Raw genomic sequence first — 16504 nt, 5'->3', positions numbered from 1 at the left:
GACACCACGCCATGAAGAGTACAGAGAGATTACGACAGACGGCAACTATAAAGAGTTAAGTGAGAAAGACAGCTGGGTGGGAACACGAGAGAAAGAGTGAAAGCGATGGTATAAAGAGATAGGTGAGCAAAGTAGCTGTATGTGAGCATAGAAGAGAGTGGAGAGAAGCAAGAGACATTAGAGAGTGAAGAGGTAGCTAGATAGAGACATGCAGGCTATAAAAAAACAGTAGAACAGCAGATGCCTAATAGAGAGCAGTAAAGAGGCTATGAAGAAACGAAGGGGGAGAGCAGAGCAAGGGGAAGTGAAAGGGGAGAACGTAAATGGGAAATACAGCACTTAGGCCCTGATTACTAGTGCCCCAGGGGCATATTTGGTATTTATTGCACGCAATAAAGTCCAGCAACCCTGGGTTTGGAGAATGTATTAAGTGCCATAAATAGCACCTCTTCAGAGTTTTCTCTAGTGATAGAGAATAGCTCACACCAAAATCTTTTTGTCCTAGTAAGTACTGCCACCCATCAAACCAGTCACCATGAAGCTGCGCAAAGATAAACTATGGGGACTAGATTGGTTGGGATATGTTGGGGAGCCCCCTCATCATACATTGCAGGCCCCCCAACTCCTGCCTAGGGTTTTGCTGCACTTCTTGGCTTTCATTTTTTTAAAAACACACATTGTAAAGCTGATGAGTTTTAAACTGAAATTTTTAAACTCCATGAAAATAGAAATAGGTTTACCCTGAGTTAATATTAAGCGTGCCGCTACTTTAGGGCTGTGTTACTTGAGCCTAAGTTATGCCATTAAACAGGGTGAATATTTTACACCAACATTCCAATCCCAGTCCCATTCTCCAACCACCCAGGGTAATCTCCCGGGGATGGATAAGGGATTTCAATACCTGAATGCATTCAAAACACTGGTCACATTTCCAACTCTTCTTCCACCCACCTGTGGTGACTTGATTGAGGTTTTTCCAGTTACGGAACAGAATACTTATGCCACATTTACTGGCTTCCTGCTTCTGATGTAGATCATCAGCTTAAAAATTGCTGGCTGTATATTTCAGAGTTTTTGTTGTTTTTTTTACTTTGCGTTCCCACTTTTAAGTATGGTCTGCAGTTTTTGGTGCCTCTGCACCATTTACTGATGTGTTTTTCGTGCAATTTATTTTCAGTGCATCACTGAAGAGTGGTTACATTGGTGATATGACATCTTCAGTACTGCAGCTGCTCAGGAAGTCTGTGATCTTATTGCATGTTAGCAACTTATGATTAGATCCCATTCCCCATACCCAGGGTCTTGACTATATGTCCTTCCCAGACAGACTTACCAGACTGGGAAATGACTCCCGAGGAAAGAGGTGTCTGGCATTATGCCAGGTGGCAGGCCAGTTACCCATCCTAGGAGTTAAGAGCTTGGTCATCCTGGAAAGATAGGGCTCTGATCTCTCCCTTCCCCATTGGAAGGTATTCTTGTAGAAATTTCCTGTTTCAGCTCTCCAAACACCTGTATGCAAATGATAAAATGGGAAAACCTTGCTGCCCACTTACTTCCTGTTGACTGGGTCTTCTTCTGTTTTCTGACTTAGTCTATCTCGGCTCCAGTAAAGCGGTCTGTTCCTTTTTAATCACTCGCTCAGTGCATGTTTCTCCACTACCTCCGTTGGCTAAATCTACAGTGCTAATGCAAGAGAAAGCACTCTTGAGACGTATCCTTACTCACCAAGCATGACCCATGGGAGAACCAAATAACAGTCCCCTCTAAAGGTCCTACTCCACTGGGTCCTCCTTTGCTCGGTGCCGGACTGCCTGGGCTTGGGCGACCAAAAAGAAGCTGTCCAGGCAGCAGGGCAGCCTGGATGAAAAAGAGCTGGGTCAAATAAGGGAACCCAAGCTCCTTCTCATCCAGGCTGGCAGGACAGGCAGGCCAGGCTTTTCTGCATGTTCACCCTGATTTTATTGTGTTTTGCTGGACCCTATAATTTTGCTGTCATTAGAATTCTGTGAACTTTAACCCTGCTAACCAGTAGTATGGTACCTATGTTTCCCCTTTAAACACAGTTCAATTCACATGCTCCTAATTGGTATATTAAACCATAAGTCCCTAATTAATGGCACAAAATGTACACAAACACCTGAAAGCTTAATACCACCAGTAGACTGGAGCACAATTTGTGCCATCAATATAGTGGCAGTGAAAACAGGGCTTCAGGCTTTCTACTGTAGCCTGACTGTAAGAATGAAAAATATGCACTGCAGCCTGTCAAAATAAACCCTGTTTGACAGATAAAATCCTCCATTTTACATATTAGTTAGTCACCACTGTGTAAGCCTTAAAGCCTACAAGATAGGGTGCATGGTAACTATAAATGTAGGACATGTTGAAATATAGTGTTACCATGTCTCTACAGTGTGAAGAATTAGAATTGTGGCCGGCCAAGGTGTCCTATGTAGAAAACTAGAGTACAGATTAAAAAACTAAATCTATCTCGGAAATGGGACCAACTGAGAAAAATAATTAAACCATTCTTTTTAATTATTACAAATCCAATTCAATGTTAAGGTTGGATATTTTATAAATATTAAAGTAACTTTTACAAAGGTACCCTTAACCCGCCTGAACTGTCAGAAGCCTTACTAGCATAAGTCTCTCTTGGCTTTCAGGCATTGAATAGTTGTGAAATGTCACCATGGAGAAAAAAAATAGGCTGAAAGGATTGGGCAGAAATGACTTCTCTGAACTCCACAGAATATGCAGGGTGGGTACTGTGGGCATCCTTTTTGCCAGTATTGTGTCAAACCCTGCTTGGCAGGTCTTTTGAGTCATTTGTAACATTTGGCACACCCTTGAAAGGGAGAGAATGGCATGCCAAGACAATCTTGTGAATCCACTGTCTGGTTGCTGGACTACCCTGCTTGTGTCTCACCAGACCTCTGCCTCTGGGTTAATTGTGGGTACAATGCCTGCTTCAAACATGATTTAAGTGTTTGATATGGGAGAACACTAGCATTGAATACACAAAGGGGGTATAAGGGGAGGAGAAACCCAACCAACAAAATACTTCTCCCTAGTCAATGAGAATACACACAAAAAGTACATCCGGTCATGTGAAGGGGAGGAAAATTGAACGTTGGAGATCAAAGGGAAAGCACTCCTTTGTGGACAATAATCTTACATGAGGGTGATAAGCTTCATCATAGGGTTTCCTCCTCACACCAGGACCCCAAGGTACCTGTTGTGGGCTACAACTCTCCAACAGAGTTGCAGAGGTGTTTTTGTATTAGATGGGCAGACACTAGCATTACAATTGTACGATCCCCACCCACACCCTGACCCTCAGAGCCCAAGCTTAATGGTTGCCATTATTCTTTGAGGTGCTTAGTCACCCAGCCCAAATAATAATCCAATTTCATACAATAGGAATGCATTTTCAGGCTTGTTATCTCAGTTACTATCTTAAGTAAGGTGCTATACCCCCTTGCGGTATTTTCTCTTCCTTCGGTTGGAGTTCTCTAATGACTACCCTCCTAAGTATACAGTATACTGTAGGCATTGATTCGACACAGATGCAGATTACTTCAAATACCCCACTAATCAAATGCACAACTCAGTCTCTCTTTTTACCCCTTGCTTTTAAATGGAAAAAAGGTTTAAGTCTAGATGGCTGACTCGTCTGCACGTTCTTATAACTCGTTCTGGTTCAGGTTAAACCCCTGTGTTACCTACTTCTTAGCTTTGCAGTTTTAGTGATGCAGTGCATATGAATCTTGTAGCCTACCTTGCATTGGTAGCGCACTTCTGCAGGAACTCCACAGCACCCTTTCTTTGGAACAGGGACTGCTGGATGAAGTATGTGTGGCAGGCCTACACAGCACCACTTGCCTTCAACAGAGGAGTCCTTCTTGGCCAGGAGCAGATGGGTGCTCATGTACGGCAATTGGAGGTTGGGCCCCTATAACAACTTTCTGCTTCAGTGGTGACTCGTTTCTTCTCATTGAAATTGGCAGAGGTAGCATCAGTCTCCCTGGCTCACAGCGGGTTGCTGCTCGACATGCAATGCCGCAAAGGGCTCATTCCTGGTCAAGAGGAAGATCCCAGGATTGGTCGTGGACCCATTGACGTGGAGCTATCTATCTTCATCACAGTCCAAGTCGTCCCACTCGGGTAAGTCCCACAAAATGAAGAAGATTAAGAAATTGAAGAGGTCTTCAACTTCACCCTGTCCATCAAAGTCATCCGTCTTCACACGAGGCCTACCTCCACCATGGAGCCTGCACCTGGGCCATCTCCACACCTCCCCAAAATTCTAGAAGCTGGATCAACCCCCGTCTGACTCCAAGAATTATATGAGGCCATGCTCCTCATGTTAGGATGACCCGGTCTCAATAGAGTGCCTTTGGGCCCTGCAGGTTTGGAAGGGGACCCCAATGGGTCCCCACCAGAGTTCTGCCACCGCTCCAATCAGGCTCCTTGGAGCTATAGATTGATCCAGACCAGCAGTGGCCCTATTCTTTTCCATTCTTATCACCAACACAGAGCTGGAGGGGCATTGTCTGAATCCAGTGCCAGCTGGAGCCATACCGTTCAGGTCAGAGACTGAACCCTTTCATATGGGCTAGGATTTGGATGAGATTGGGAGGGGCCACCGGACCCTGAAGAATACCAGCCTTTAACACCATGCGCGCTGCGGGTTTTCCCGCTGTGCGCATGAGAATCGCGGAATCCCGCGGTTCATGACGAGCCTAGCTCATCATCAGCGTACGAGAGGTGTACCTGATGACGAGCTGAGCTAGTCACCAGCGTGGAAGGGGTTAAACCCCCATATGGACTGATGTGAGTATCTGGTAAATGCCAGTGGACTGGATACCTTCAGAGGCACTGGCACCATGGCTGCTTAGTAGGGAGCCTCATTTGCAATAGTGGTGTGGGTGGTGGCCGAGGTTCTGGACCTTAGCCTGCCTTCTGTGGCAGTCTTGACAGCAGTGCTTCAACCTGGAATTACTCCCTTGGAACTGCTTAATGAAAAACATACAGCCGTCATGCTTGGGATAGGTCCAAGTCCTGTGAACAGGACAATTGACCGCCACCATCAAGCCACTCACCTAACACCCCACCCCGGGGTGCTTGGTGGTTCAAGCTTCCACATCCGTGTAAATCCTGGTGCATTCCCTACCACCCCATTGGATAGAGGATCCAAAAAGGTGGACACCTTACGCAAGAAAATGTTGTCTTCCGCCAGCCTAGCACTGAGGTCTGTAAATACTGCTTTCCTTTTGGGGAGCTACTCCCATTCACTTTGGTATTTGGTTGTGCAGGGGCTTCCTATGGTCCCGGAGGAGGCCTGGCTATACTCTCACAAGTTATGGAAGACTGGAGAGGTGCAGTTAAGTTTACAGTCTACTGTGGGCTGGACACAACCGGCTCGCTAGGCAGAACAGTTTATTTGCTGTTGGCATCACAGCGCCACTTTCCTCATGGAAATGCCCTTTGATTGCTCCCTTCTTTTAAGAGACAAGGTGGACTCGGTGCTGGAGTGCTTAAAGGATTGCAGAGCTACGGGCAGGTCCTTAGGCTTTATCATGGCCTTTTGTCAACCCCATTCCGCCTTTCAATTCTTTCATGGTCATGGAAGGGGCTTCCATCTGCATCTTTAACCACCCAGCCACCACAGTACGCAGGCTTTCCAGCATCTGTGAAGACGAGGAAGCAGCATCCACAGACCCCATGAGTTGGGCAGCCAGAAGTCAGGCCAGCCCACCCCCCTCCCCTCCCAGCAGCCTCTGCCTCCAAACCACTTAAGTTTGTCCTCAGACCATCATTGGCAATCAGTGGGAGACAGGATATGCAATCACCTGCACCACTGGAGGTAGATAGCATCTGACCGCTGGGTTTTCCAGATTGTCAGACCGGCCTACTCCCTCCCCTTCATGACTAAACCTCCTCCCATGCCACCCACTTGCGATAGACTGATGGAGAACCATCTCTCTTTACTCCACTAGAAAGTGGCAGCTCTCTTGGCCAAGGGAGCTGTAGAGAGGGTGTTGATGCCAGAAGTAGTTTGTGGTTATTATTCCTGCTACTTTCTGGTGCCCTAGAATGACTGAGGCCTTTGTACTATCCTAGACCTGTGCCATCTCAATTCCTTCCTGAAAAAGGAGAAATTCAAAAGGCTCACACTCGCTCAAGTTCTGTCTGTCCACCACTACGGGAGACTGGATGATAGCACTGGATTTTCAGGATGCATACTAACGCATTCTCCTCCTGCCTGCCCACAGGCGTTACTGGTGGTTCACAATGAGCCAGGAGCGCTTTGTATGCCATGCTCCCTTTTGGCCTTACCAGCGCCCCTCGGGTGCTCACCAAGGTGATGGCGGTGGTCGCAACTTATCTGCAGAGATCAAGGGTGCCAGACTTTGCTTAGCTTGATGACTGGCTGTTAAAGGTGGGCTCAACCTAGGCAATAGTCTCCCACCTCCAGACTATGGCAGATCTCCTGCACTTGCTGGATTTCACTATCAATGTGCCAAACTCGCTCCTTATGCCCTCTAATATGCTCCCTCCCATCAGAGCTGTTCTGGACAAGGTGCAGTTTCTGGCTTATCCTCCCAAATGGTGAGTCCAGCCTATTCAGGCTATGATTCCATTGTTTCATCCTCTATCCTGGGTTTTGGTTAGACTGACTCTGAGGCTGGTGGGCCTCCTGCATCCTGCTTGTGTCACATGCCCGCCGGCATATGCAGGCTCTCCAGTGGGACCTTAGGTTCCAGTGTAACTTTAAGGTCCAGTGGGCGAAGCATCAGGGGAATCTCTTTGACATGGTACAGATTTTGGAGGGTACTGCAAAAGATCTGCAATGGTGGTTAACAAAGTACAGTTGGGTCAGTGGCAGAACTCTCTCCCTTCTTCAACCAGATCGGACAGTAGTGAAAAATGTGTCACTCTTGGGATGGAGCGGCCATCTGGGAGAGGTGGAGATAAGAGGCCTCTGCTTCTGGTGGAATCTGGACTCCACATCAATCTATTGGAGCTCCGAGTGATCTGGCTGGCATTGAAAGCCTTTCTATCCCCCATCAAGAGAAGGGATGTCCAGGTGTTCAGGCACACCACCATGAGGTACTGCGACAAGAAGGGCGGCTGGGGTCATGGATCCTTTGTCAAGAGGCCCTGTGCCTCTGGACATGGCTGAAACTGCATGGCATATCCCTTGTGGTTCAACACCTGACGGGCTCTGAATACCAGGGTGGACAAACTTAGCCGAAGATGCCAAGTAGATTACGAATGACGCCCCAATCCAGAGGTGGTGCAAGGTCTCTTTCACGATTGGGGAGAGCCTTGCTTAGATCTGTTCGCCACCGCTGAGAACGCGTAATGCCAGCAGTTTTGTGTGCTGGAGTTTCCAAGGCAGCTCTCGCTCGGAGATGCATTCCGTCTAGAGTGGAGCTCAGGCCTGTTATGTGCATTTCCACCCATACCACTCCTGTCCAGAGTTCTCAAGAAGATCAGGAACAGCCGGGCCCAAACAGTGTACCCATTCTTATGAACGGAGAGCACTAATTGGGTGTCATCTGCAAATGAAGTGAGAGCTAACCAAAAAGATTTAATCAACCGTGCTAAGTCGGTAACATAAATGTTAAACAGTGAAGGGCTAATAGAAGACCCCTGTGGAACACCACACAGGAGTGAAAAAACTGGGGAGGCAAAACCGCCCAAGCTGACTCAATTGAATGCTTTTCGATAAGAACGAAGTCTACCAGGATTTTGCCTTATTCCCAATGCCTAGCGCAGAGACACAGTTGATCAGCAGCCCATGATCAACCTTGCTGATAAATCCAGTAGCACAAGGACAGCCGCTCCTCCTCTGTCTAAAACAAACCTAATCTCATCAGTAGCTTTGATAAGTGCTGTCTCCGTATTATGGCCTTTTCTAAAACTAAAGGTTTCCTCCAACAGCTTATTTTCATAGATGTATTGGGCAAATTGATCGTTCATAACTTTCTCAGCAAGTTTAGCAAGTAACGGGAGACTCGCACTTGGTCGATATTTATTGGTGTCCTCTGGGTCCAAGTTAAGTTTTTTTTAGCAATGGGAGAATAGAGGCCTTTTTTCATTGGGAGGGTTAGATGCCTGAGCTGAAAATAGTTAAAGATATTTTTCCAGATTAATACTTATGTCTGATGTCAGTTTCAGAACAGACGGGGGACACGGATAAAATGGTGAGCCAGATTTAGCAATGCTCACCAGATCAGTTAGTTGTTCTGAAGAAACTGGCCCAAATTCCCTAAAGGAGAAGCTATCTAACACCTTGCTATTCAGATCCACTGACTCGTAACAGCGGCAGGGGCATTAAAATTAGAGTAAATTTGATCCACTTTAGCCTGAAAGCTTAAGGCTATGGAGTCACAAAATGCTTGAGTTGCTACATTAACATATCTACTTGAAGGCACCTCCCCTTTAAACACTACCCGAAACAATTGTTTAGTAGTCTTGTGTGGTTTCTATTTTCCTTGTATAATAACTTCTCTTTTCTTTTATCAAGAGGCGTTTATAGTTCGCCAATGCTAGCTTATAAATAGATTTCTTCTGGCTGTCATACTCTAGGCGCGAATGCCTCTCTTGTTTCCTGCACCGTTGTTTCTCTAGCCTCAGAGCCTCTGAAAACCAAGGGGCTGAGGGAGTTTTTCTGTTTTAGGAAGCTGTTTTGTGAGGAACTAATTTAGCAAAGGTGTTTTGAAGCCATTCGGTATAATTTGTAGTGGCCTTTCTTTGGGTCTAAGGAAAGTTCTGGCTGCGTATTGGATAAATGCTATCTAAGAAGAGCATGCTCTAAACCACTCCAAGATCTAAATTGTTTAGGGGATCTGGCCTAGTGTATGAAGAAGTGGGATGCAGAATACAAATCTCAAATAGTACTGCATGGTGATCAGATCAAGTCAGAGGAAGGACCTCCTTTACCGTAATCTGCTCATTGTTAGTAAGTACGCTCTCTAGGATATGTACGACCATATGAGTTGAGCTGCTAATTTTGAGAGAGAGTCCTATAGAATCTAACTCAGTGATTAGGGATATGGAGTCCTTATCTATGGCTTCTAAATGAAAATTAAAATCCCCTAAAATAGTGAACCTCGGTTCCCCTGCAGCGGGTTCAAGTAGATTTCCCACCATTGATAGAAAATCTCCCCTAGGGCCAGGCAGGTGATAAAGAAGGATCCCCTTAAATGGTTGATGGCTTGAAAGCATTATATTAAAACGGTGTGCCTCGCATGCTGTTGAGGGGACCATCTCTCCTTTTACCACTAAAGTATTTTGGTATATAAGATACAGGCCTCCCCCTCTTATCTAAAGTCTATCACATCTATACGCAAAGAAGCCGGCCATGGAGGCAATACAGTAGTCTGGAACTACTGACGGGTCAGCCCACATTTCTGTAATAAATAAGAGCTCAAGATAAGTATCCAGAAGCTCTGCTTTTTCATATTTATGCTTTGGAAGTGAGCGTGCATTGATAAGGACCGCATGCACCTTATTTTCCTTAATCCTATGAATAAGAACGTTACTGGTAGAAGATTGTACAAAGTCCGAATGTACCCAATCTTGGGCCTTCAATAAAAACCCACAAGTGGAGCAAGATACTCTAGCCCTCTAGAAGGTCTGCTGGGTTTAGATGCGTGCAAGCATGTTGAAATGACTTCGCATGCTTATTGATGGCGCACAGTTCCTTGCTGGTGTTGCGCACTATACATTACATCTTACCTGATGGGAGAGAAGCACGGGTTCTGGCAGTAATATCCAAACAGCTAGACCGCCAACCTCCCTGTGTGGTCTTCACGAAATGGCGGCTAAAAGGAAAAGGAAACCACTGTCTTCCTTCCCGCCACACAAACAGCACAATAGTGCCGCGGTGGTCCAGGAAGACGAAGAACTGGCAAAACGGCAAAGGAAACTGCTGGGGTAAGTTCTACTCTAATCCCCATATGCCCAGTACAACCATCAAAAAATGAGGTGCAAATTAACAGAACCAAGTTTTAAAAGTGTTTTAAAAGTTTATGAAAACGTATGAGAGTTACATAAAAATCTAAAATTAAGAGAAACCACAATTAGTAAAACAAAATTAAAACGAAGCACTAATGCTACTGATGGCACCTCCTTTAACGAGAAATACCCAGCAAAAAAAGGAAAGTGTCTCTCTTTATATATTTCTATATTGTCTTTTAAATATCCACTCACTTGCATCAAAGATTTTTCTTAAGATTTTAGGTTTGATCAAAATAATTATTTATGGCCCACTTGAATCATGACATTTTTGATGAAATAAATGCCATGAAATGAATATGAAAGTGATAGTTGTCAGTAATTGTATCAGCTCTGACCCGCTCTTTCACAAACGCCACTGCACGTGACAGTACCTCCATCCGTATCGACTACTCCGTGAGTGGTGAAATGTGCATGTGACTGGTTCCCTCTTGGGCACCATGCCCTATGAAGATGTGTAGCTGACTCTGCCCCACGCCTACCAGCCTTACAGAGGGGGATCCAAACTTGCCTCGGCTTGCATCACTTTATCCCCTGTGTATTCTTATATGTTTAGGAGGTGCTATGCATAACTGTTCGATGAAAGATCCGCTAACATTTTGCATGAAAACCACCCAAAAATGTTTTTTTGTGATGCAGCACAATGAACTGGGCCTGCATCTTTTAGGAGTGCGCTGCACTTTCCTTTAGCCTCCTTGGATGGGGTTGAGAGGAAGCTGGAAAGCCTGGCTTTGCTGTGTGATGGAACCCAGGACTGTCTGTCCGAAGTTGTCTGTTTATATCTGAGAGTCCTAGAGCAGCTGAGCCAAGTCATTTTCCGTAGTATTTGTACGAGGTATTTGTTTATTAGAAGTCGCAGGACCAATCATCAACTTTGTGCTTCACAAAAGGTCAGATCGCATGCGGGAGAGTTAAAAATAAAATAGGATAGGGGATTTCAAAATAATGTAGGATTTCACATTATATAAAGTTAGAGGTCACGAGGAAGAAAATAAGCTACTTCCAATATATACTGGTATGATATTTCAGGTATTACATCAGTTTAGTTCAGCGGAACTTAACATTTTGATTTCTGTGGACCCCCACTGAATCACTACTGGAATCGGGGGAGCACTGCCTAAGAAATCCCTATGATTTGAACCTCAACATAATACAGAAAAATACAGAAACAAGTAAACACCGAACCTTGAAGTTACAAACAAAAAAATATACAAAAATCTAAAGTTAAATTTTAATGGAAAGGTTGGGATTTTTTCAATATTTGGTTTCGTTCCAAAAAGACTAAGCGGTGTGGTAGACTCTAGCATATCAGTTTTGGCTTTTTTGTCCCTAACGCTTGTTCTCTTTTTGTTGTGCATGCCAGCACTCCATCTGAGGCTGACAATCATCAGCACAAGCTTCAGTTTGCTATACTTGTTCTGCTCCTACTAATCAAGTTCAGGATAGCAACTTAATGTTTAGCCTCTGATTTCTAATTCCTTTACATTTTAAATGTTTACGTTTTGCTGTCTTTGTACATCCATTATTAATCTGCTAAAATGACTTAATGTTCCAGTCACTAACCCCTCCCCCCGGGTAGGCCTCAGGGACCGAACCCCCAGGGTTTCGCGCACCACAAATCAAGAACCTTGATTCACTAAGTTTTAAATATTTTATTAAAAATATGTAACTGGTGGTATAGAGTTGCAGACCTTGGATGCACTTTATTAAAAAAAAAATAAGTTTATCCCAAATGAAGCGCTTTTAGAAGGAGTGTAAGATTTCTTTTTTAAAAGACCTTTCACAGCTTGGCAAATTGAACGTTTTGGCCATGAAAGCGTGCAAATAAACGATGTTGTTACCTGACATAATGTTGCTACTTAGGGAATCAAGATTGATAGATTTGTTATGCTAAATGGAACAAAACGTGGTATTGTTGGAAAGCACACCTACATATGAGTAATGGAGCTGTCTTTTAAGATGCTGTGTGAAAAATGAATAGACGAAGTAGCGAACTCTGAGCAGTGCAGACTGCCTACATTGGCAAAGCCTGTAGGTCTTGGTTGCCTGCCAGCCTTTTGACTCAGTCAATGCTTGTTTTATTCTGATGTCGGTTTTGTAAAACTTTATTGATGGTACAACTACAGGGCCCCTGTCACTGTATAAATATTTTTGTCTAAAAGCATAAATACTTTTTTGGTCTAAGAAAAGCACACATTGCCATAGTAGTCCCTGAACTGAATTGCTTTGTGGGCGTATGTGCTGCTTCTATTAAAAAAAAAAACAAAAAAAAAACCAGTATGCTGTCACTCACAGTAAAGTTAGCCAACGGCAGAAGTGGGCTGATCAATTGCCCCATGGTTATTCGCAAACCTATTGAAAAGAGGAGACCCAACGCACATTGTTTCTGTCCACCGAGGGACTGGACGGCCACCATCTTCCTCTCACTATGGACAGGGCGCAGTTCCAGCAGGTTTTTAAAATGCATGTCATATGCTTCTCCACATGTCGTACTCTGCACACCACAGTGTCGACATGGTAAAATGGGTAAAACAAAACTTTTAACCCTGTTGCTCAAAAGACATGGGCTGCCTGTGTTGGATCAATGTTTTTCTCTACCTTCATTGTTCCGTTTAATCAAATTTTCCCAAGAGGGTACATTTGTATTTATTTGTGCAGCCCTGCACACTAGCGTTCCTTGTCATAGGTCGCTCTGTGTTTTGCCAGCCCTGTCCGTAGGCTGGCAGTACAATGGGATACTAATCACTCTCATTAGGCTCTTCGGATGCACAAGAAGCCTTGAACTAAAGTTCATTGTATTTTTTGCATAAGCTTTGTTGAGATGGCGGATTTGCATTTGTTTATATGGGTGACAGGTGGGAAGAGCGGCTCAGCTTAATCAACCTCTTTTTATCATCGTTATCCTAGGAAGAAAGTAATAACGTATGCTTCTAGTTGGGGTGCACATGACTTTGTGAGACAGGAGCTAGCATTCAGTGAGCTAGACCTACTTCAGTGAGCTAGACCTTCTCCAGGAAGGGGTTAGCCCTTAAGGCTATAATGAAAATGGGCGACTGGGGCCAGTCTGTTCCTGCATGGATATGTTACAAAGTTTGTTGTCTCCTCCCTCCTATGCATTAGTATAGATCAGCCACGGCCGGCAGTGGGAGTAAATGCAGGGTGGTGACGTGGGGAGGGGGAGGGGCAGGGTGGGGGGCGTAGTAATGTATGGATTACGGAGTTTTACAGGTAAGTAAACATTTAAATAAATAAAACTAATTTCATTGCGTGCACTGCATCGCATTTTGGGATGCAGTGTACTCAACGAAATTCGAGATTTTTGGTAAGAAACGCTTTGAGTGGGGTTCACATTTAAGACCTATTGCATTATTTTAAATGAAAATGCATTGCTACTACTTTTGACTGTAGCAACATAATAGAATTTGACTGTTGTGTTGATGAATAAAGCAAATTAGCTCGATTCATTGGGCATTTTTTCTCTCCTCTCTTCAGAAAAATCTGTGACCCCGGGCTTACTTCCTTCGAGCCTGAAGCTTTGGGCAATTTAGTGGAAGGAATGGACTTTCACAGGTTCTACTTTGAAAATGGTAAGTTTTCACAATCCATGCTGCCTCGCTACCAACTGGAGGAGAACAGACATTGTCCTTATTGCAGTTTGCCAGTCAATGAGTCCTGTTCAGACAAATTGATTTGCTCTGTTTATTGCAAGCTGAAGCAAGATGTGCGAACCAGGGGCATGTAAATATATTTGGAGGCTGTACATATGTTCTTATTTATTACTTCTGTAAGTACGTATCTTATTGAAACCTTGAATAAGGGCAAAGAAAAAAAACTGCAGATAAGTATGAAAGGAAAACAGAAGTGAAACTAGTTTAGAGTCAGTTATGCTCGCTTAGGGGGGGAAGTTTGCTTATGGACCATCTTTGGCATGGGAGACCATGGAATATTTTAGCCAAGTCTACAAAGTTTATATGCAGGGAATATCTATTTACAATTATGCCCCACTACAACTTCTAATTTTCTTGATAGGTTTGTAGGGATTTCTCTTTGTATCTCATTCTGGTCATTCAGATTCGTTTGTCCAGTTAACTGGTGCATGCTTCCGCTATCAACTACCTAGATCCAAATACGGCCAGAAAATATGGAGCTTTGCTGTAGTGTGTACTACTTACATTTAGAGGCTGGATTGTAGACATCTTCTCACATCGAACGTTTTGGTGACTCCTTTCGCCGCTGATAGCCACCTGCTTTATTACCTTTTTTAGGGGGCGAGGAGGTGACATTTCTCAATTGAAGTATCAAAAACATGCCAATGCAAGTGAACAATGCTCATAAAATAGTTATATAACAAACGCAATCTAAGGCCATTGTAATTCAAATATTGTTTCCTATCTGGGTCATCTGCATCAATATGATCTACACTGACAGGCGCCTTAACTTAAAAAAAGTTGGTAGGGTATTTGCAACTGTTCACACTCAGAGGGTCCTCCATAGTCTACCCTGTCATCTAACCCATAGACACAGTGACAAACCTAAATGTAAGTAGCAACCCAGTACGTGACATTTGTTGTCAGTCATCCATCTACTTATTACCGTGTGGTCATCTCTCCCGGCTCAAGTTCTACCAGCTTTGGAGCCCTCCCACATTCAACATCGGGAGGCAGGAGTGATGTGCTTAGCATTTCTTGTTTGAAATCAATGATCATTTTTTGGTGGTAGTAGCTGTTAGTTTTGAGTTTGATTTATTTGATTTGGTGGTTCATAGTATGTAGCACTTTGCTTTTGAAGTGAGAACACTAAGGGTCGATTTGTATTGTGGTATTCAACCTGTATGGTATAAATCTGTGTGAATGGTGGAGAGCATGATTTTAATGTGCCATCAACATCTTGTTTTGTGTTAATCTTTATAGGTTATTTTCTGTAGCGAAAGTAATTACTCTCCTGTGGTTCTTAGTGTTATCGTACATGAGGAAAGGTTCCTCGCAAAGCATAGTAGTTATATTATGTCGAATATTTACTTCTTGTTGTCTTTTAGGAGCAGCAAAGATATTGGTTAGTTTGTTAGTTGTAGTTTAATTTATTTGGTTATTTTTTTTGGTGCTTGTATTTCTTTTCTCAGTTTAATCCTTATATGGTGGATGCTAATTGGTGTATGTGTTTATGTGTATTTATTTTAGAGAGTATATTTATTTACATGTATTTAGCTAAAAGCAATGTTTTAATTATACATTATTTTAAAAGATTTGTATTAGTTGGTTGAATTTTATTTTCATATTAAATGTGGTTGTAATGATATCATGTCATTTTAATTTATTTAAAAATTATTTTATTTTGTGTGTATGTATTAAATACATTTTGTGAAATACTTTAGGTTATTTAGTGATTTAATGCAAAAAGAACCGATGATGGACGGAATGCTGAACAAATCAAACATTCACTCCTAGTCACAGATCTGTAGTAAATCCACAGTTTTTTGCTTGTTGTGCCATTCCAGTTTGGACCCAGACATATTCAAATCAGTCTTGACCAAGTTCCTCATGGGAACAGTCTAGCCCCGAACTGCCAGGCCAGGTTCTCTTTGGGCCAGAAACAAGTATCCTGGGAACAATTTTGTGGTATCATCCCTAATCAGCCAGGCTAGCTTGAATCCAGTGGCATAGCGAGTAGGAGACCCACGTCTGGGCATACCCTTCGCACTTTAGGCAACAAAAATGTTAGTGGTTTAAGACATTTGAAATTATGTAATGTATATTATTAGTTAATTTGCATATATTAATGTTGCTGAGTCCTAATTTCGATGTTATTTTCGATATTTAAGTAATATAAATAATTGTAATGACAATATTTTGTATATCTTTGTAGTCGAAAAATAGGGGTATTTTAGATATTTATAACAGCAATATTTGTATTTTGTGAGTAGAGGATGACAATATTTTGGTAATCAATATATATCGACAGGTGTGTGGTATTTAACAAAATGTCTACTTGTCCATTGAACAGGTTGCTTCATTAATCTATTTGTCCAGTAAAAAAAAATGCCACGTAGTGCAGCAACAAATGATGGCAGCAATCCCATTATATCAAAGCTCTGATATTAGCCTTTCAGATTATCCCAGGGCTCATACTATAGTAGGGTTTTAATTCTAGCAATTTCCTTATTTTGCCACCTTTCCATAGATCTGCATACTTGGGCTGGAGCTTGCGTTAAGCAATAGTTCCAGGGCTGTAATGCCCTTCTGAGTCTGTGGAAACCTACTAAATTCCATGTTTTAGTGTTTTTCACCAGCTTTTCTCTAATCTTTTCCCATACTGAGAAAGGTTGGAAATTTACTCCTGACAATGGCAGAAGTAAAACTTGTTTCAGAGTTGGGAAAAAAGGGGTTGAAGGGAAAGTGAACTTGTGAACGCTCAGCAGATTTTCGCATGAACCAATCTACATCTGCATATTTGCTTGTGCTAAAAAGCAGTTAAA

At 43.2% G+C, this 16504-nt stretch overlaps 1 protein-coding gene across 17 annotated transcripts in view; it reads left to right on the top strand.

The window, feature by feature from the left end:
* Positions 1 to 16504, top strand: part of CAMK2D (calcium/calmodulin dependent protein kinase II delta) — an 805387-nt gene that overhangs the window by 769337 nt on the left and 19546 nt on the right. For all 17 annotated transcript variants that reach the window (XM_078676756.1, XM_078676751.1, XM_078676753.1 and 14 more), the window contains one exon: positions 13525 to 13619. In XM_078676756.1, coding sequence (XP_078532882.1) covers positions 13525 to 13619 — 95 coding nt within the window. The remainder of the gene's footprint in view (positions 1 to 13524; positions 13620 to 16504) is intronic.

This window comes from Lissotriton helveticus, chromosome 2_1 (assembly GCF_964261635.1).
Source record: "Lissotriton helveticus chromosome 2_1, aLisHel1.1, whole genome shotgun sequence".
Lineage (NCBI taxonomy): Eukaryota > Metazoa > Chordata > Amphibia > Caudata > Salamandridae > Lissotriton > Lissotriton helveticus.
This window is presented reverse-complemented; position numbering and strand designations above follow the sequence as displayed.